The sequence below is a fragment of the Rhodnius prolixus genome, unplaced genomic scaffold (assembly GCF_049639745.1).
Source record: "Rhodnius prolixus isolate KJV_2025 unplaced genomic scaffold, Rpr scaffold_6, whole genome shotgun sequence".
NCBI classification, from domain to species: Eukaryota; Metazoa; Arthropoda; class Insecta; order Hemiptera; family Reduviidae; genus Rhodnius; species Rhodnius prolixus.
This window is the reverse complement of record NW_027411634.1, coordinates 7,466,274-7,487,626: the sequence shown is the minus strand read 5'-3', so window position 1 is coordinate 7,487,626 and position 21,353 is coordinate 7,466,274. Positions and strand designations below refer to the sequence as shown.

Below are 21,353 nucleotides of genomic sequence, written 5' to 3'. Positions count from 1 at the left end.
CAGATCTCAATAACCCGGAAATGTACCTTTTAGAACAAAATTTTTGGAAATTAAACCAGTTTTTTTGTATTTCTAAAGACAGTGTATCCAACGAATTTCTCTTTTAACAATTAATGAAACGAAGATCCTCTCTTTTTGAAGGTAGCTAACATCACAGCTTACTCCACCTCATAGTAATATCAATATGCCCTAAGAAAAAAAAAGTTTGAAACCAAAGTGATAGGCCTAAGTACCAAATCAACGCTTTCGTGACTACAAAATTACAGGAAATCTTCAAAATAGTTACAGTTGCACTTCTGGGATGTCGTTATGTTTTTCTAACTTGGAATTTTGAATTGATATTTCACTTTAAAAAATGACAATCAGTATTTTTTTTCTTATGATTGTTTATTTTCTTTCTTTAAATAATTATTCTAATTACTGTTGTAGTTATTAATAATATATTAAGGTAATCTATGCCCTGGGGAAGACATTAAATTGGTCGAAACATTGGCGAAAAATTAAAAGTTTTATTGACCAAATCCTGGCGAATGAAATCCTTTATGCTAAAAATTTATATGCTATAAGAACCGTACAATATTCTGAAACGTTACTTTAGTGAAGAGCCTTGATTGCACCTAAGAACCCTGCAAGTTTAAAGAACATTTTTGAAACCCGTTTCGAAAAACTCAAAAAACCGAAAGATTACACTGAGAATCCATTAGACAAAAAAAAAGATAGGAAATGATCAACTGCGGAAGATTCGTAATTTATTTGAGTTGTACTCTAACGTTTTTTTTTGTAAATTCTTTCTTTACACACGATGCTTTTACGGCCTGGCAAGTTCTTTAATGCATGTTTTCCTGAATTCATAAGATAAGGATTAATTTTGTAGGATTTGTAGTTTGTTTTTTTTCTCTTCAATTATTCCATTTTAAGGCGCATCAAAGTATGATATCATTGGCGTTCGGACTCTTAAGTTCTAGAATAAATCAAGCACTCAGCTGGACTCGATCCCGGGGCCCTACTGGGTGAGAATCCACTGAACTAACCATTAAGCTAGTCCCCTCTCCAAATGTTTTATTATTTTTAAGAAGTTCAGAATTAAAGACCAGCTTTTAAGAGAGATCTTGGTGATACGCTGCAGCTTCTAAGATCATTTTTTGTAACTTGTTATTGTCTTAATTTCCCTTCCGCTTGATTAAGGTTCTTCTTAAGATGCTTGGAACTTGACAACTAACTACTAATCTAAAGTTATTTCATAGCTTTTTCTGTAGCATTAGTATTAATTACTGCGATAACATTTCTGATCCTTGCCAGTGTTTTTAGCCGTTTCATCCTGTGCTATTTTTAGTAAACATTTATTATTTGGTAAGAAACAAATAATTAGTAGAAAAGAAAACAATCAAGATTATACTTATTAGTTCAACAAACTTCAATTAGCGAGATTTCACTCTTCCGAGGGTGAGCACCGTTAAGGATTCCTGAGAAGTTCCCATCATAAGCTGTTTAAATCTCGAATTAATTGGATCTTCACAGTGGTATATAGATAAACAAAACAAAATTATGAATATCCGGTTTTCCTTTTGCGAATTTAATACAGCTGGGAAAATGGTTATTTTGTAGGTCAGTACCACTCGCTTCTTGTCTAATCATTGTAGTTTAGTTTGACCATCATAGGTTAGTGACGTTGTAAACTCATAAATGAAGGTAAAAATTCTCCTCACAAACCTGTAGCAGCAATCTCTGAAGATGAATAAAATCTATCAAATATTGTGTAGCTTGCGAATCATCCGCCAAAGTATTAAGAATGGCAGTTTTTGAGAAAGATCTGAGCTTTGATTTGATTCACAGAGAACTTGGACCATATCAAAGAAGGTGGAAATTCAGGGCAATAAAATGAATTAATTCCTTGTAACAGAGTTAAAACGCCCATTGTAATGGGTCTTTCAATAAAATTAAACGAAGAAACCACCTTTTGTTGGTTGACGGATACCAACCAATCTGCCTTTAGAATATAAAATCAAGCAACACCCTAATTTCAGGTTAAATTTAGTACAACCATTCCCCAAATTCCTCTCCGAAGTAACTTCACCTTCTGACTTCTTCTGGCCTCCAAGTGGCTGTTGCTACCAGATTGGCTTTCAGTCACAGCCTGGCCTGCACAATGGCTACTTCCAACGGAAATGCTGCTTATCTGCCATCCAACCATTGACGTAAATGTTTCAGGTTTTGAAATTAAAAATTTCATTACCAAAACATTGTTGAAAATGCTAGCGTTCAGAATGTAGTAATCAGAATTTCTCGACACCAAGCAAATCAATTTATTTTTATGGCACTACGATATCCAGAGTTGAGAAATTTTCTCAAGGCAGTACGCCTACTCTAGGGCCTTCCTTAACGAATTCACTAGGACATAAGTACTTTCAGTTCCTCTGTAGCCTTTTTTTGGCCATGTTCTCTGAAAATGCTTACAATTAAAGGTGACTATTTAAAGGGAACCCAATAAGGAAAATAAACAATCTACAGAACCTAAAGATTTATTCTCATCGTCCTTGTAAAAAAAACACCAAATGGGGTGCACATGAGGTTTACAAAAAATTAGGAAACTTGGAAAAAACGGTATTTCTTTTTTACGTCCTGTTATTAATAAACAAAGAATTTCCGTTGTTGTTTAAAATCTTATAACCGGTAGTATAAGAATTTGAGACTATCGGTAAGTAGCGGTAGTTTGATAAGATTAATTGAAAAATATAAAAAAAAATTATGTACATGGGTTACTATAAAAGGCCGTACAGAAGGTTAATAGTAATTGTTTGGAACAGTTAGACAGAAAACAATAGCATGTACAAACGGTGAATCATTGGTTATTACCGGCAGCCAAGAAAAGATAATGAAACTTTTAGCGTACCCCCACCAATCTCCATGTTTGTTAATTGTTAGCAGTACCCCCACTGTTGAATTTAAACGTAGTATTTAAATCAAGTCGTCCACACTTTAAATGAGTCATTCTACATTCCAATTGCTTCTCATTCAGTTAGTGAACTCAGCTAGTGCAGTTACCTTGCTATCCAACTGTAGTTGCTCTTGGGAGTTCGTCGGCTAGATTGCTTCATTTTGGGACTATTCAGTATTCGCCATTACTAAGCTCACCTATAGGAACAACATGTACATTGAAAGGTAACTTTTATTTTACGTTAGAACTTATGATTGCGTCATAGTATCAATAGCCCCATTCTTTTCAATTAATCTCAAGTACTTGGCTTCCACTTCTTTTAAACCAAATCCGGATTCCTTCATTTTATCTAATTTGGGATCGTCTTTTCGTTTAATTTGGAAGTTGTAAATGGCTTTTGGTATTCTGCCTTACTTTGACAGATTAAAGGATGTGTTTATTGATCTTTAGGTTTCAATTAAATCTCTAACTAATTTTCTAATTATCTCTAATATCTATCTCATGTATCTAATTGTATTTTTCCTGGATCTCTCTATCGATCTCACTCCAACAATCGATTCCATTGGCGAAGAGTCACGTCCTTCCTTTCACCGTGGTACTCAATTCAGAAATGGTACTACATAATAAACATGTGAAATGATCCATACCTTAAGAGCACTAATTTTCGCTCCAAAAGCAATGAATCTTGATTATAAATTCCAGACATTTGGACCTGGGTTCGCCTTCAAGCCATTCGGCTGAGGGCAATCAAAATTCTTAGATGCCCCACCGTTTAGCCGAAGTTATGCTAAGCTTTCTAGTGCTCATTTTGCAGTTCGCGCCTGAATGACCTGTGCGATCAGCCACTTGGTCGTGCGAGCATAATATTAAAACTAGCCTCCTCGGAGTTTCCTTCTTCAGACGTTTTGCCATCATATTTCGTCAGGTATTGTTGCATGTATCTGCCAGTCCTACTCATTGTTGAATTGTTACCGCGTATCCACTTCTTTTTTTTTTTGCAGATAATGAGTGTAAGAGGGATTATTTATTGACTATTCCAAATCTAAGTAGGTGACTAAACAAAGGTAGTCGTGTTCAGGTAACAATTAGGAATGTTGGCACACATTTTTTGTGATTCATCGAGGATGGCAACAGTTCTTCCAGTGCATTGGAGCATTGTTTATCTTCAGCTTTAACAGATTGTCTGCTGGCAATTCCACCCAAATACAGGACCTTAAATGAAGTACCACCATAAGTCCATTCAATTGCACTTTGAACCCCCGTCACGCCTTTATCCACACCTCTTGCTTCCCAGATTAGTTCGTACTCCCTCCTTAATACTGTCTGCAAACCCACCCAGATTTTAAAGCTTTGGGCAGAGTTACAGAGGAGCTGAAAAGTGCTTTTATCTCTGCTGAAGAGATTGGTTCAGATTTGGAATAGATGTTTGTACTTGCGGTTGAGTGAGTACTGATTACTTCTTCTGTTGAATCCTCACTGTGTATTTCCGCATTAGTTTAACATAAGCATGCTTCCTTTCAAGACTGTAATTTTACGGCATTACCAGACCATGTAATATTAACAAGAAAGAAATAAGTAGCTGAATTCCGACTTTGTAGTCAATCATTTGATTGGAACTTAAACCATTTCTCTTCAGCGTTCTTAAATCAGTTAAAAGACCGATCGGTTTATTCTGTAAATCTATGTTTAGGGAGAACCCCTCAGTTCCTGCAAACGTCGTTTCATTTTAGTGAACTTGTAATAAAGCCATTTTCATTTTTATTTAGTCAGTGATCTTTTTGGTTAAAACAACCGAACCACCAATTACAACCTTCAACATTGCATAGCTTAGATGCATCTTCTTGATTCATCAACTTGAGCACTCCACCTTAATTCGCCCCAGCTAGCTGCTTTCCGTCTTAGGTCTGTCCATTAATTCGTGAATCGTAGCTTCTAACATCCAATTCCTCTAAACTGTGAACTTATCTACTTTTTCTTAAGACATGAAATGTTCAATTTTAATAAAACCACTGTTTAAACATTCAATTGCCCAAATATTTTCATTGAATAACAATTAATCCAGTAATTCATTTAATAATTTGTTGCATCGTCAACATAAATCGCAAACAAAACATTGAAAAGCGAAGCTTTCCTCATTATGGCTGCATTTTGTAGATGGGGAGGAACGTTATAAAGACTCAATTAAAATAGAGAAAAAAAATTGTATAATTTTTGCAAAGTTACGCAACTATTTGAATAAGAATGAGTATAATTATTAAAAGTGGTGACGCAAATTATCTTTATCGTTGTGTTTTAGTTAACATTTTTCCTCGATTAGCCTAGTCGGCGGTAAATAGTTTTCTGATATTTTTTTTCCCACTTGTTTATTGTAATAGTTTTAAATGTTTTACACTAATTTTTTTGTATTCAAGTTATAACTTAAATTTTCTCCATGATTTAATTCTAAAATTCCTTATTTGTCGTTTACCTGAAACACCTACACCCTATTTTTACTGTGCACAATCTTTTCTTCACTATTTTGAGGTAATGATTGGCTGCCCCAGAAAGCCAATGTCTTTGCGACCCAAAGTATCTTATTGTCCAACTACGTAGAGCTCCTCTTTAAATCTTATCTGTTAAACTAGACTTATGAGTCCCTCGGAGGGACTCCTTAGCAAGGTAATGTTTTCTTCTTAGATCAGCCGATCAAGCCCTGCCCACTGAATGTGGTCAATTTGTTTCCTCAATCAGCAGGCCTCTGTTAAAAACAGCGAAGTACGGGAGGTATTTAATTAGCTCAGAGGTTTCTGCAGTGGGCTCTATATCGTGGATATACTGGATTCAAATCCAGCTGCTTACCCCTTAGACTCTTTCTAGGGCCTTTTACACTCACTTTAATAAGAGATGATGAAATAGTACTTCCTCCGTAGGATGGAAAGCAGAACCAGCCAGTAATGTGAATCACAGTGCAAAAATGGGATGTAAGATAAGATCAGCAAACCTTAATTAGGTCTGTTTATAGTCGGTCTAAAATGTAATCAAATTGCACCTTACTCAGAAATTCCAAAAGTTATACCAGAAAAAGAAATTTTCTGTTTTTTTAGTTCTATTATTAGTTTCTGCATTTTCTCCAAGGTTGGTTATTCAACCATGTTGGAATTGTTATTCTATTATAAATAATAAATTACTGAATGTATATTTACTGATAGTTTAATTTTTACAAAGTTGATAAAAATGTCAAAAGTTTTATCTTTACAAAGTTGACAAAAATATCAAATTCTTGTGAAACAATTCAATTTTACGAAATTTTATTGATAAAAGAAGATATTATTAGTAAACTCATTATAATTTTTACTTTTATTAATATGTTAAACTAAACATAAAATTTTTTTTTTCTTTTTTTGCAGTAAGAACCACACAAGGGCAAAGCAGATGTCCATTGGTAGAAAGAAGTTTAATATGGATCCAAAGAAGGGTATAGAATATTTAGTTGAACATGGTCTACTACAAGCGACTGAAGAGGATGTGGCCGCTTTCTTGTATAAAGGAGAAGGTTTAAATAAAACTGCCATCGGCGATTATTTAGGCGAACGAAATGAATTTAATGAAAAAGTACTGAAAGCTTTTGTCGATCTACATGACTTTACTGATCTTATTTTAGTACAAGCGCTCAGGTAATTGTTATTCAAGTATTTTTTTTTAAGCATTAGCTTTTTTTTATACTAAAGTTATAACAATTGTTAAGAGCTTCTTTTAAGCTCTTACACTACTTACAAAGCTACAGGCTTTTATTAGGGAAAGAAAATAAGAAAGAACTTAGTGCTTTGAAGATATTATAAGCTTTTTGAGTCGTGCTTATTCTTTAGTAACACCTTTGAATAGTGGCTAAAAGTTTATTGGAAAGCACGCTTTTTGTCTAATGGTAAGATGCGTTATTTCCACAAGACTGAAGTGAAGTATCCTTTTCTAAAAGGGTTCTTCTTGGTGTGCTTTTTTTGATAAATATTTTCATCCCAAGCAAAGGGCGATTTCTCGTATTTCACTTAGTGCGTACAAAAATGAACAGGCACGTTATCTTTCAAAGCCTTTCATTCGAATGTCGGCTTGTGAGTAGTTCTGGCTTTAAACAAAAAATTGTCGACATTGTCTCAAAGGAGGAAACTAGCTGATTGTCTGCTGCCTAAAATTATTTTAGAATACAGGTTTATAAATCAGCGTATGACCTTTGTTAGTCTCTTTTTAACTGATAAAATCAATCCAAAGAAAGTAAAACCGAACCAGGAATTTCTATAACTCAAAGAGTTGTAAAAACAAAACAATCAGCTGATTGTAGAAAATGGCGTCCTAGGACATGGTTTGGTTTGAGCATAGCGCTCTCTATTTGGGGTCAGTTTGGCTTGGACAATGGTGGGTCCATGCTTATAGCCATTTAGTCAGAGTCACAAAAAAAACATGCAGTGTAAAATTTTATTTACATAGACTACCTAAATTTAAGACTAGTTTTTGTTAATTAAATCAAAATTAATTATTTTACAGGCAATTTTTATGGAGTTTCCGATTACCTGGAGAAGCCCAAAAAATAGACAGAATGATGGAGTGTTTTGCCCAAAGATATTGCCAGCTTAATCCAAATATTTTCACTAATACAGGTATTCTTCTCTTTCTTGATGTTATAATAGTATTCTGTTCTAATAGTTATAATTAACATAATTAAAAATGCAGCTACGCAATTTCCAGTTATAACTGTTAATTGATGTTTTACAACCATTATCAAAAAAAAAAAGTAAGGTTATAATACACCAGGCTCTGATATATTGCTAATTTTTGACGTTGCAGAAGGTGTAAATTATGTTAAGTTAATTATGTAAATTATGTAACTTCTGACCGGAGACAGGAATTATTACCACTTGTTCCGTAGATAGGAAGAGGGACAAATGATTTTCAAGATCCTATCATAATACTGGAGGAGATGCTTAGGATGGATCTCTTACGAATTAATAAAGATGATCCAGACTCCATCGCTGTATTTAGGGATAAACTCAGAAGCTTGGATAAAGTTGATTCGAGCTTACACAGAGCTATCAGTGATCCTTAACTTATCATTCAGAAGCCTTATTTAGGCGTAACAGCAATGGAGAAGTGACCTTTTTTCGGAGAAGCTTTTCGAGTTCGCCTGAACTGAGGAAAACTTGACCGTGGATACATCTTAAACAGGTCACTTCTCTGTCGAAATGGAAAGAAACTAAATGCAGCTGTATTGAAAAGTTCAGGATCATTAATCAGTTAAACGAACGGCTTAAACCAGCTTTTTTTTTTAACCTTCTTCGATTGGTCACAAAAAATTCATTTGCTCCAAGAACCTGACTAAGAGTTGGGATTATTTTACTGTAAGTTAAAGTTGCTCCAAGCATTGCTAGCTCTTCTAGGAAACGGTCTTTAGATATCCAATACATACGAACTTTACAGGCATATGTTCTAATAACAGTTTTCCTCTATAATCACCTTACCAACAAAAACAAACGAAAAATTTAGATTAGTAGTGGTTCTGGAGTTCGAAAGTAATAACTGAAAAGAAAATTTGAGAATGACATGAGAAATAGATCTCATGTCTCATGTAATCAATGAACTTCATAACCTCAATATAATTATTATTATTATTTATATCATAATGTCGTATGCTTTGCTTTTTTTTTTAGATACATGTTATGTACTGTCATTTGCGATCATAATGTTAAATACTAGTTTACATAATCCAAGTGTCAAGGAGAAACCACAGGTAGAACAATTCATCAACATGAACAGAGGGATTAACAATGGAGGCGATCTACCGAGGGAATTACTAGTCGTAAGTTTATAAAATACTTTATTTTTAGAAAAATATTGGAGATGTTTGAAGCATATATTTGAATCATGTCAATGAATGAAATAATCGAAAAATTTATTTGATTAATTTAAGAAGAAGCAAAGAAATAGTATAAGAACAACATAGAACCTAAGTTATAAGGTCGCTTAATGCAATAGGAAATATTTATTAATGCTTTTAATACATAGATCAATTAATAAGGACTCAAAAGCAATTAATATTGAATTATTATATGTGTTGTAGAAGGTTATTTAATATTTGAATATTTTGACGTTCATTTATTTACACTACCACCACGTTTGTAAATGATATTTTTCATATAGAATTACTGTTAATAAATGTACAACTGCTTTCTTTACTAGAAGGTCCGTTATCAAAGATATTTCTGGGCTAGATTTATACGTTGTTCTATTCTGAGATCTTTCAAACATAATGGGTATGATGATTATGAGAAGCCGTTGATGTTCTGGATTAAGTCATGGGTTGAGTCAGATTTATTGATTCCTCTGATCTATATCCATTAAAAATATTATACTATGATTTAACATTTTGATCTCTGACCCATTTTATTTTGTTCCTTTAAATATATATTACATAAGTATTTAAAGCATAACTAACACATGGTTTTCTGTGTTTTCAGAGTTTGTATGAAAGTATAAAGACGGAGCCATTTAAGATTCCCGAAGATGATGGAAATGATCTCATGCATACGTTCTTTAATCCTGACAAAGAAGGCTGGTTATGGAAGCAAGGTAAATTAACAATAAAGATTATTAATATTTAATTTTTGAAAACATTATATTGTTAATGTTGATTTAGACCCTCATTATTATTGTCTGAATCAAAAATATTGGAAAAGTTTCGCTTTAGTTTTATTACTGGTTGATATGAATGGGTTCGTTTCCAAAAATATATTCTATCAGCTTCTGGTCTGATTCTGCTCCTAATAAAATTTTTCGGATGATCAGTTACTTGAGTTTGTAGGACAGCTATCTGTTCTCTTTCTGGCTAGTCTTCATTAATTGAATTAACTATATTTAAAGTGAGCTGTTAATAAAATATAATAAATTATGGTGAAAAGTGTCAAGATATAATTAATTATGGTGAATTATTTTCTTTATTTAATTTGATTGTCCAATGTGTGGTTATTTAAGATAGCAATATCTATAGGTTCACAGTGTGGCCATTATTTAGAAATGTTTTCGAAATTATTTCGAATTGTAACACCAAACAGAATACAAAACTAAAGTTAAAATTTTCAATTAATTATTTCTTGAGCGTTGTGGGAATAAATAATAAATATATATTTAAATGCCTGAGACCTAAGATATAAATTTGTAATAGGTGTTTTCTGCAAGTTAGAGATAATTTTTCTCAATACTTTTTAGGAATGTTTTCTTGTTAGATACCTAGCAAACTTGAATGTTTTGGCTTAGATACGGAACGAATATGATTACATACTTCACTCAAAATAACGCAGTGTGAATTAAAAGTTTTTTTTTTTTAATTCATGCATACATATTCTTAATGAAGTAACTCCCGCTTATAGCCTCAGGAACTATTTTGAGACTGATGGATCTATAGAGATCTGAAACTTCTCTCTTATTCTTGTTAGAGAAATAAAAAGAATTTGGGATAGTGTTTTTGATTTTTTTTTTGTTTTTCTGTCTGTAAATACATGTTATCATTCAATTTTTAATATCGGGAATAAAGATGCGGCAATTTTATTTTAAATGAACAATTTTTAATTAATTTTACTATTGTACCAAATATTGTCGTATTATGTAATAATACGCCAGCTCCGCATTTTTTAAAAATTATATGTGGCAATTAGTGTTAAGAAGTTTTAGAGAACTTCTTTTATAATTTATTTTAAATTTTATAATTTTAAGTAACTGTAATGGACTAGCTTCAGCTGCAGAGAGAAAATCCTGTAAGCAGATTATTAATCATAAACACACTCCAAATATTAAACAGAAATAAAGCCTCTTTACGTCGAAAAGATTGATAATCCACTGTGAAACTATAAAAAATAAAGTAAACTAATGACCAATTTCGATAATAAGCTGGCCTTATTTTTAACTTATTTCTGAATCTATAAAAGTATATGGTGGGTAATAATTATGAAAGAAAATCCACTATGGTGTCGATGAATACACAATTAAATAAACCATTTGTATTGCATTTTTTAATTTCATCATGTGTATTATGATATTTCTTTAGGTGGACGTTATAAAAGTTGGAAAAGAAGATGGTTTATATTAAACGATAACTGTTTATACTATTTTGAATATACAACGGATAAAGAACCACGTGGCATTATTCCATTAGAGAATATACAAGTTAGAGAAGTTCAAGATAGGCATAAACCTCACTGTTTTGAATTATATGCTGATGGTTCTGAATTTATCAAAGCTTGTAAAACTGACAGTGAAGGTAAAGTTGTTGAAGGTAAGTCAGTTTATTTGAGCGTATTATTCATTACAAAATATTTTTACCATTAAATAATTAATTAATTGAATTCATAATTACAGGAAAACACACTGTATATAGAATGTCGGCCGCTACCAGTGAAGAAAAGGATGAATGGATTAAATGTGTTCGGTAAGTGCTACGATCTTATTTTTTGTTTTGTTAGTCTCCTCAACTAAAATTGAATATATCAGTTTTATTGAGTCAATAGTGTGATAACTGTTTTAAATTAATGGAAAGCTAATTTAAAGGAAAATAAATATAAAGTAAAATAAGTGGTTCCTTCAGTTTTTTCATAGCTCAGAATTTAAGTTATCTTATTGACATTTGAAGGTTCCATTCACAGAAACATTTTTTATCTCTACAGTTTTTATATTGTCTTGCTGGTTTCTATCACTTACGGCACTTAAAAAAGATAAGGGACTCTTCAGGCAGGTTCTCTTTGCCATTGCTGCTTTCCATTTTTTTTTTATTTTTTCTTTCAAACGTATGAACGAAACAAGGTTTGCTTGGTGCAATCAGTGTTCTGTTGTAAAAGGTGGTTCCTAAGCTGTTCTATTTTTTAGAAGTTCCTATTTTTTCATTTTTTCACGAATGAAGTATATAGTAGTAACACTGTTCGTTTACTGTAGTCGGTACTGTTTTAACAGTTCTTACGTACTTCGACAATTCTGTTTAGTGGTCATAAGTATGTGAGTAAACTACTCCAAAAAGATAAATTGCGGGGAGCTCAAAAACTATTTATTTTGTTAAGTTACCGTCATGGTAACAGTAATTCTTCGGCGAAGAAAACCCATAACGGGAGCATCACCTTTATGTAATGGCTTTTTGCATTTTTTAAAATGCTTTTGTGGGATTATTTTTGTCTGTCTCTCTCATGTAATATTAATGAGAATTAAATCAGTTGTTGAAAATTCTGAGTTGGAGAAAAAAAGTTTCAGAAGTGTGCATTTCTTGGAAGAATATTTTCAGTTTTCCGAAGTTTGGGCCAAAACCATTACAGTTGATTTCTTTTAGTGCATGATATATATTTATTGAAATACATATTGATTACATATTGTGTATATATATTGATTTACAGGCAGAGTATTAGTCATAATCCATTCTATGACATGCTGGCGACCAGAAAGAAAAAAGCGCAGAAGACTAGCACCCATCATCATCATCACCACCACCATCACCATCACCACCAACACCATCAGCATCACGGCAATAAGAGTTAGATACGAGGTTATTATATGAATGATGTAAGAAAATAATTCTTTTTTGGTTTTTGGAGCGCCCAGTCCGTGCTAACTGCGGCTGACAACAGTCCACAGACGTCACATTCAGTGGGTGTAGACGTTACTCTCCCTCAATGAACCTTTTTGGGGTTCATTATTAATACAAAATTATCACGATGTGTACATAACAAAAAGAAAATTATGTGGTATCAGCACAAGTGCCTTATACCTTGAAGTCTTGTTGGATGATAACCGCGCAGTGAATCATCCTTAAACAGAATAAAATGACGTTGGGCCACCAAAAAAAAAAAAAAAAAAAGAGCAAAAAAAGGAAGAGGTGGATCTTTTCCTTCATATAGGTAGGTCTTTTAAAGGATAATAGACTACCCTAAAATTGCGTGGCTTCCTAGAAAGCGAAAAGAAGAACTCTTCACTTCCAATTACTCCCTAAAGGGTGCCCTAGAAACGTGTTTGAGGTTAAGAAAGTGAAGAGGCTCTTCATTGAGTACACCTAAAATTTTTCTTCACTATGTGATAAAAAATAAATAGAAACTAAATAATGGACTCAATTTTGTATTTTTAAATGTTTGTGCGATGTGAGAAACGGTTGATTAAAAATTATGGCCGGAAGCGAAGAAAAATCATAGGGTTCTTTTTCGATGTATTAGTTCAAATCATTATTTCATTTTATTATTAATATCTTTTATGTTTTTACACCTTTTGTTGTGTGTACGTCTAGGTACTTAAAACAGAAAATCAAAACATCGTATCATTTTAACATTAAAAAAAAGAGGTCAATATATTCAAATATAATTTTTACCTACAAAGGAAAAAATTCTAATATTGTTTTGTTGACAAAGCAGTTAGTTGGATTTTTACTAGTGACTTCTAAATGGGTGTACCGGATAATTCGTAGAAAGTTATTGTAACTGCTTCATTAACTTAGTTATTTGCCTTAGAACTACATTTTGAGATCTTTAGAATTGAGCGTCTGATATTTGTCTGTTGTTGTAGAATAAGTTACTAAAAAAAAAAGAGTTAATTTTGCAATGCCTTGAATACGTTTCGTTCACTTTGTTGCAAGTTTACTTGCTTTTTTACTAGCTGTGTGTGACAACTTAAGTTTTCTCCTAAGATTTTCCTCAATACTGATGTTTTTACTCTTAGCAAAGAAGCTCATTCCCCATAAGCTCTTTTACCATCTCCTCACTGAATTCCATTACTAGTCAGCGAGTATACATCTTTATTATATTCTTCCTTCTACCGCCATTCGTTCTTGTGGCATTCTGAGGGTACTTTCCCACTTCTAACATATGCTACTTCAGCCTTCTTTCCTTATAATATCTCCACGATATGTCTTTTCACCTGTATTTATTAAACGAATTTCTTCATTGCCCAAAACGCTGCTGCATTCAAAAGCATAGTTGATAGTTTAATTTTTGTAGAAGGGATGTTGCTGTTCCAGAGAATTGGAGTCGAATGTCCTTATAACATCCGTGGTGTTGTTTGCCAACTCTCGTCTCCACATCCACAGCAGAACATCGGCTTCTTTTAGAATGGAGCCTGAATAACAAATATTGACAACATATAAACTCCGTTATCATAAATATCATCTCTGATATTACGTATTTATTTTCAACTATTTTCAGCTCCCTCTTATTATATTCTACTTGTAGTGGCATTCTCATTTTGTCACACTCCTTTACATAATCATTTATGAAAGTTAATATCTACTCTATTTTAAATAAATTTAAGGAGATGAATCCTCAGCTGGTGTGAGATTGGATTGAATTCTTTTATCCGACTTTTTAAAGAGTCTAAAGTCTAGTATTTAAGGAATAGTGTTACTGTTACTTGTCACAACACCAATTAAAAGAAAATAAGCTAATTTGTACATTTTAAGCAAATTTTGTTATAAGAATGTTTATTTGAGCAGTTACAGTTAAATTTCTTAGAAGTTGTTTGGTACTCCTAATATATTTGATTAAATAGCCAAATAGAATGTTCAATGGTTTCCCTTTTTTTAATCGTAGGAGAAATAATAGAACAACAAAAACTGTACTTAAATCAAATAAGATGGAATTTTAAAAAATCGTTTTAAGTATTGTTAGTTTCAAAAAATAAAAATGTTTTGAATCTATTGAAAGCTGAAAAAAAGAAATAGTGTTTTCTTATGATTTTCTTGTTTAAAATGGATCAGATTTTTTAGTGCATTTGTCAGACATACCTACTAATAAAAAATATTTACCGTGAACTACTTTAGTCTCTTACATAATTTAAAAATAGTTATAATAATAATGATAATAATTAAAAACAAAATATCGCGAAATATTGTTATTTTAATTTTATTTTTATGAGTCGCTTGTAAATATTTTTTTTCTTTACAAAAAAAATGTATGAAGGATTTTTTTTTTATAATATGTACCTGAATTTTGTGAAGAAGGTTAATTACGTAGAAGAAGTGTCGTAGCGCCTGGAAATTTTTGAGTTAAAAAAAATTTCATTTTATTTTAACAAAGCAACTTGGAGGGATTTTTTTTATTCAATTTAAATTTATTGCAAAATGTACTTAAGTTGTATCTTAAATAATATTGAAAGAATTTAATTGTACTTCTTAGTTCTGGCCAATATCTTTGGTTATACAATGTTTTTATCAAAGAAATTGTTCGTTAATTATGTTACAGAAACAATCCACATCCAGGCAGGCAAATTACTTCATGGCGTTACATCGGCCAAAGTAAACCTTGGCCTAAACCATTTTTCTTTCTCTCTTCTTCCTGATCCTAATCCGTTTTTACTTCTTGAGATCTTGTTTAACATAGTCCAGACATTTCATGCTAGGTTACCTCTTCTCCATCCTCACCGTTTCAACCAGCTTGCTTTATCATTCCTATCAGATCCTGCAATCACACACCCTCGGCTTCGATTAGACCTCTTTTTCTATTCGTTTTTGTATCTCATCGAAGCAAAACTAGATTTTTCGGTTACTTTTCAGTTAGGCTCCCTTAGAAAATTATTCAAATAGCTCAAGCTTACTGCAATGAACAGCAGTACATAAACGGCTATTTGAGCTTTATTTTTACAGTTTTGAATCCTTTGGGAAATAGTTCCCTAATTACATCCAGTCCTTTTGTGACTTCCGTTGCGAAACACAACAGCATTATCTGCTTAAGACAAATGTAGAGTTAGTTTATTGAAGTGACTGCCACTTGGATTGACGACCCTTATTACCCTTAAGTGCAACATAAAACAGAAGAAAGAAGATTTTCTTCCCTTCAGCCCATTGATCATTGATGTTCACTAATAATTACATCACATCGATGAAATTGTATCGTACGCCGAGGTGAATGTTCATCCTCAAATCCTATTGCTCCCTCCCAACAGGAACTTCAAGCTTTATGCGCAGTCTGCTTCTCATTCCTTCAATTTGAGTGTTTTATGCCACACTGGCGGAATGAATACAGTTTTTTTTTTCTTTTGTGCTTGGGTGCATTCCTGGATCTTATTGAGGCATTACGAACCCTGTCACAACTGATCTTTTCCTCTTTTTAAATAATTAATCTCACTTACCTGGATCAGTTTTTTATCTTTTATTTATTCTTGGGTTAGGCAAATAGTATCTGCCTAAATGTTCCCTTAGACAAATGACCCTAATTCTTCTTACAACATCATAAGCGCAACAAAGAGTTACATTTCAAACTGGCTTGACGATAAGTAGCATCCCTTTGTGTAATCCCTTGGATTTAGTAAATAGGTAGAAATGTTTTGACGATACTGGGCTGTAGTAGCGAAAATGGGGGGAGTGCTTTTCTCTTATCTGGGTTTGAAGCTCTCTCTTAACCTCCCCTCTTTAGGGCTTCATAAATCTGTTGCATTTATGAAATCTGATCATAAATCCGGGTCATTTGCTACTTTCTGCACCGTTTTCTGTTTTTAAAACTTTAGAATTCTTCCCGCAACCTGTTTTTTTTTCTAACTGTTCTTTGAAACATTTTAAATTTAGGGCTCACCTACACCAGTCTTCATATTTCTTCAAGTGTTAACAGTCATTTTTTTAAAAGAACCATTTAACAACAATAGTGACAACAACCACCACCTATCTACTATCTTCTAACTACACCTTCTTCGCTATCATATAGATCAGATATAATATATTTTTACATTTTTAACTCCTTCCTCTTTGCTTTGTGAACAATTTTAATTAAAAATTTGTTTTCTGAAGAAATTTTTGTTTTTAATTATTATTTAAATAATGATTTATGGTTTTTGAGGATCTCTTTACCAAAGTGGATGTGTAAAAATAAATAATATTTGTACTTTCTCCTTATCTCTCTTTCTTTATTGTGTATATTAATTACTCATTAATTTGAACTTTGTATATATATATATATATATAGAAAATCAGTTATACTTTTTTCTTTCATTTATATTTGTTGAAGTTTTATTTGTTATAAAGATTTATTTTAATTAATTTAATTTATCGGTTGTATTATTATTTTTTACTGATCACCCCTAATATATTCTTAAAATTATTGCATTTAATTTTTCATTTTTTTCTCACTATATAACTTCGTGTGCCAATAAATAAATGGTTACAAAAAAAAAGAATGAACTGAAAGACAATACCACACAAACTTATAAATTTAAAAATATATAGAAAATACTTTAATTTTTTTTTATTAAATTATTAAATAGATAACAATAATAGAACATAACATTCTAGTTAAAAAAAGATTAATACAAGTCAGTTTATTACTTTCTATAGTTTTGGAATTCTGAGTTCTGCACACAACTCTAGATTTTTGTTATTTATTTTCACAAATTACATTAAACAGCCAAATTGTGATAGATAGGTTTTTTATGTAGAAAAATATGAATTTAGATTTGTAAATTTAAAATTTAAACAAAAATATAAGGATTATGAAAAAATTTAAAAAAAAGTGTATGTGAATATACCAAAGTATAAAAATTTTATTTATTAAATAAACATAAATATTATATATATGTATTTACTTTAAAATGTGTACAAATTGTGGAATATATATAATACTTGAAAACTTATCTATCTGGAATTATTTATTTTTTCTTGTTTCCATACCACTCGTAAGGAGAAAATACAGTATGACAAAAATATTGTATGATTTTAAGAGTACTTTAGTGACTTTTATTTAGCTCTAAAATTTCTCAATTGACAGTCTTATTTATTACATGAAATTCATATTCGAATATTTTAAGGACAATATACAAAACATTGAGTGATCAAGTGGGACATTGTACAATGGCTGGAAGGTAATTTTATGGTTATCTCACTATTAAAGGGTCTGCAGAGGGAATTGTAAGTAGATTAATTCGGTTAAGCTTACTACTAGAATTAGCATCTTCACTTCAAATCCATCTCACATCTTTCAGGTTGCAGTAGGTATGTTATAGTTGAGATTAAAATGTTCGATGACAGAATCGTAGCTAGAAATGTATTTTGGATAAGTTTACTCTTTCAGCCATCGCTCCTATAAATAAGTTGTTGGAATTGAATGTGTTCTTCATACGAGCTAAATGATGATGACTGAAAGATTCTGAATCTTTCAAAGGTAAGAAAGATTATTGCCAATTTCAGTCATGATTTATTTATTTTTTTGTAAATCTTTCGACCTAAGTACTAGATCAATTTCTGGGATTTTACTTATTAACAATTACATATGTTAATAAGTGACGTAGTTAATATTAAAAGTTGATGTGTCTTTTGTCCTGACTGTTTAAAAAATCTTTATTCCTTTAGACTATATTTCTTTCTGGCTAACAATACAAGATTCCCTTACATTTTTTGTAATTTTAATCATTCTAAGGGATTAAAAAATACAATATTACAGAATTATTTTATATCTTCAAATAAATAATTCTAATCCATTACAGTCTTCATTCACACTTCAAACACCCACGATGTATTTTAGGACCTTTAGAGGGCAACTGATGTTTGCAACTGATTAGGTTTAGCGAAACAACTGCCGAACTTAGTTAGCATATTCATTCGCATTTAAACATCCCACATCTGTACCGATGTAAGTTTGTTTATCAGCATTGGATTTGGCTTACTACAAGCTCCACTTCGTGCTTCTATTACTTTATTTATCTGTTTTTTAAATCTTTATAGCAATAGACGTATTTATGCTTTTGCTTATCTTAATCAATTAGACATGTTAATTGGTGTCATTATTAATTTTACACACTTAATACACTTATTACATTTAGTTTAGACTGCGTAAGGTTAACTGCTTTAGTAACACATACTTTGCAAAAAAAAAAGTGTATAAAATTAGTTACAATTTAATTGCAGGCATGTTAAAGACAAATTAAATTTAAAAAAGTAACCACAACTGCAGTGCGTTCTATCGGCAAAAGCCTAAACCACTCAGCAAGTAGTAGTTCTCAGATCTTCCACTAGATGGCATGGGTATGTAGAATTCATGTCTAATTTCTTTTAACATACACGTTCATTTTTATTACTTACTGTAGGTAATATCTTGTAATAACTAATATCTGTTCATGGTTTATTGATTAATGGTTTGGATAAGGAAGGCAATAAATACAAAAGAGTAATGTATACAAATATAAAGTTTATTTATAAATTGAGTTAATAACATTGAATAAATAAATGATATCAATTGTTATAAAATTTCAATTAAACAATGCTGTTTTCGAACGTTTCTATCAGACTGAAATTAAGAGCTGATGTATGAATGAAATGTTTGGTACTTCCTGATTTTTGAATCTTTTGTTGTTTAATCAATCCTTATGCTTAACTTTTTAAACTCAAGTTTTTGTTGAGATTATTACTATGACATTATTATTACATTTATACTAGGTTGATACGGACATTAAATGTTGAGAAATAGATTTAGAAAAATGATCAGAATTATACAATCTTACAATAAGAGTGAATTCAATTGAAATTATAATATAGTATTCTTTTTAATTTTCCAGTGCAGGCATCCATTGGTCTAATAACCAACCATTTGACAGCTAGCAGTCTGATCATGCTCCTCTTACATTTTAAATGATTACTTTTGTGGATCCATCTATACGTCCAACAGCCAGTCGGAAAATATTGGCGCTTGTCATCCATTCTATTCCAGAGAATAAAGAAGTCCAGGAAATCTACCTACCAACATTTCTTCCTGAGGTTACTGTTGTTCAGTTTATCTATTATTTTATATGCAAACATAATCTAAACTCTATTTCTAATCATCTTTTCCTTTGCCCTCAGTAAGTATTTTAATTTTTTTTTTTCTTTTAGAAAAAAAAGGTTTAAATTTGATTGAAATATTTAACGTGAAGCGTACTTGGTTATGGAGCTTTTTCAATCAAATAATCCTTGTTCAGCCAAACTTAACTTTTTTTAACATAATTTCTGTTATAAATAAAACCTTACATTTTTTATTTAAATTTCAGGGAAAAATTACAGTTTCGTTCAAAATTAGGTTATATTTGGAATATATAAACCTTATTTTTTAATACAAGTTCAGCATTATTTATTAATTTTTATTTGTTTTTGTACAAATCATTTTTAATAAATTTGTAACAATCTAAGGCTTCATTTCAACCACTTTCATTTATTTTGATTAAAAAATAACGTGATTAATAAATGTTATTTGAACCATATTATATTATATATTTGAATACAAACTGGCTTAATTTGGTTGATATGGATTTGAATTCTTGCTGTAAACAGTGTTTTTATCCTTGCCAGCTTGTAGCCGAGTAACGCACAGCTTTCGTCTCTATGGCCTCTTCTTTACATCTAGCAGCACGTCCGCACATAAAATATGGTGATTCAAATCCAAAGATTTCCCCAGACCCACTTCTATTTATCACAGGACACTGAAACTATGTAATATGTGTTCAATAGGTTACATAGCAATTAGCAATTCAGAACTGATAACGATTTTAAGAGCAATTATTTTCTAAAGAGGAAACTCTGATTTCCGAAGTAACAATGTGGCTTTTGAAGCAAACAGTCTACTTCTACAAGCAAGGTGTTTACAAGTTGCTTAAAGAGGTGAGAGAAGTGTGTGGATACACCATAGGTGGCACTTTTGTAGAGAAGGGCCAATAACGGTATCAAGCTTCATTGCTCTTAGTCCACTGGAAGTGGGTGTTATTTAAAGTGTTAATGAACTTTAAAACATAATCTGCTCGATTAAAATAATTTTACTTGCAATGGTTATGAGAATGTAGAATGAAGGTATTTGATGATGGAGGTATTTATGTAGTAAAAATTCTGTTAATTTAAAGTAGTAAATAATTATGAACAATCTATTTGGTGCTGGGTTCGATTGCCGGTCTAGACCTTGGATTTTATTTAATAAAGGAAATTTGCACTACACTAATCGGTAGTTAGATGTAAAGCCCACCTGAAAAAATGGTGTTACTTTAATTATGAACATTGAGAGTTTTTCAATGTATTTTTTTTACATTTTGTTTATCCAAAAAACGGGTTTGACGTTTCGGGCGTCGCAACAATTGCCAATCATTCAATTAATTTATCAGTAATAAATTTTCTTTATTTTGAAAATCTATTATTTATGTATAATTTTTAGAATAATAAATTCATATGAATTTTCAAGCAATTAGAAAATGTATCCAAAGTTCTCTACAAGTAATATTTTCTAAAATGACACAAAAGTAAAGAAACAGTTTCAAGAGGATTTAAAAAAGTGTACCTTAAAACAATAGTAATTATTAAATAGTAAATCTCCTTAACAAAAACTTACAGTTTAAAATGTTAAGTATAAGGGTTGATTAAACGCCAAAATGCACACAAATCAGCAGGTAACCAACATTTCATTCATACTTCATTGATATTATTTAAGTAATTTTACTGCAT

The 21,353-nt window shown here is 31.5% G+C and overlaps 1 protein-coding gene across 5 annotated transcripts in view; it reads left to right on the top strand.

Annotated features, from left to right (window-relative positions):
- Positions 1-17,533, top strand: part of step (cytohesin steppke) — a 124,752-nt gene extending 107,219 nt beyond the window's left edge. For 4 of the 5 annotated variants that reach the window (XM_074142543.1, XM_074142542.1, XM_074142544.1 and 1 more), the window contains 7 exons: positions 6,322-6,588; positions 7,451-7,563; positions 8,611-8,759; positions 9,418-9,529; positions 11,001-11,228; positions 11,312-11,381; positions 12,331-17,533. In XM_074142543.1, the coding sequence (XP_073998644.1) occupies positions 6,322-6,588; positions 7,451-7,563; positions 8,611-8,759; positions 9,418-9,529; positions 11,001-11,228; positions 11,312-11,381; positions 12,331-12,472 (1,081 nt within the window). In that variant the 3' untranslated portion in view covers positions 12,473-17,533. Of the gene's footprint in view, positions 1-2,985; positions 3,160-6,321; positions 6,589-7,450; positions 7,564-8,610; positions 8,760-9,417; positions 9,530-11,000; positions 11,229-11,311; positions 11,382-12,330 lie in introns of those variants that run through there. The other variant, XM_074142545.1, reaches the window with a different exon arrangement.
- The last annotated feature ends 3,820 nt before the right edge of the window (positions 17,534-21,353 follow it).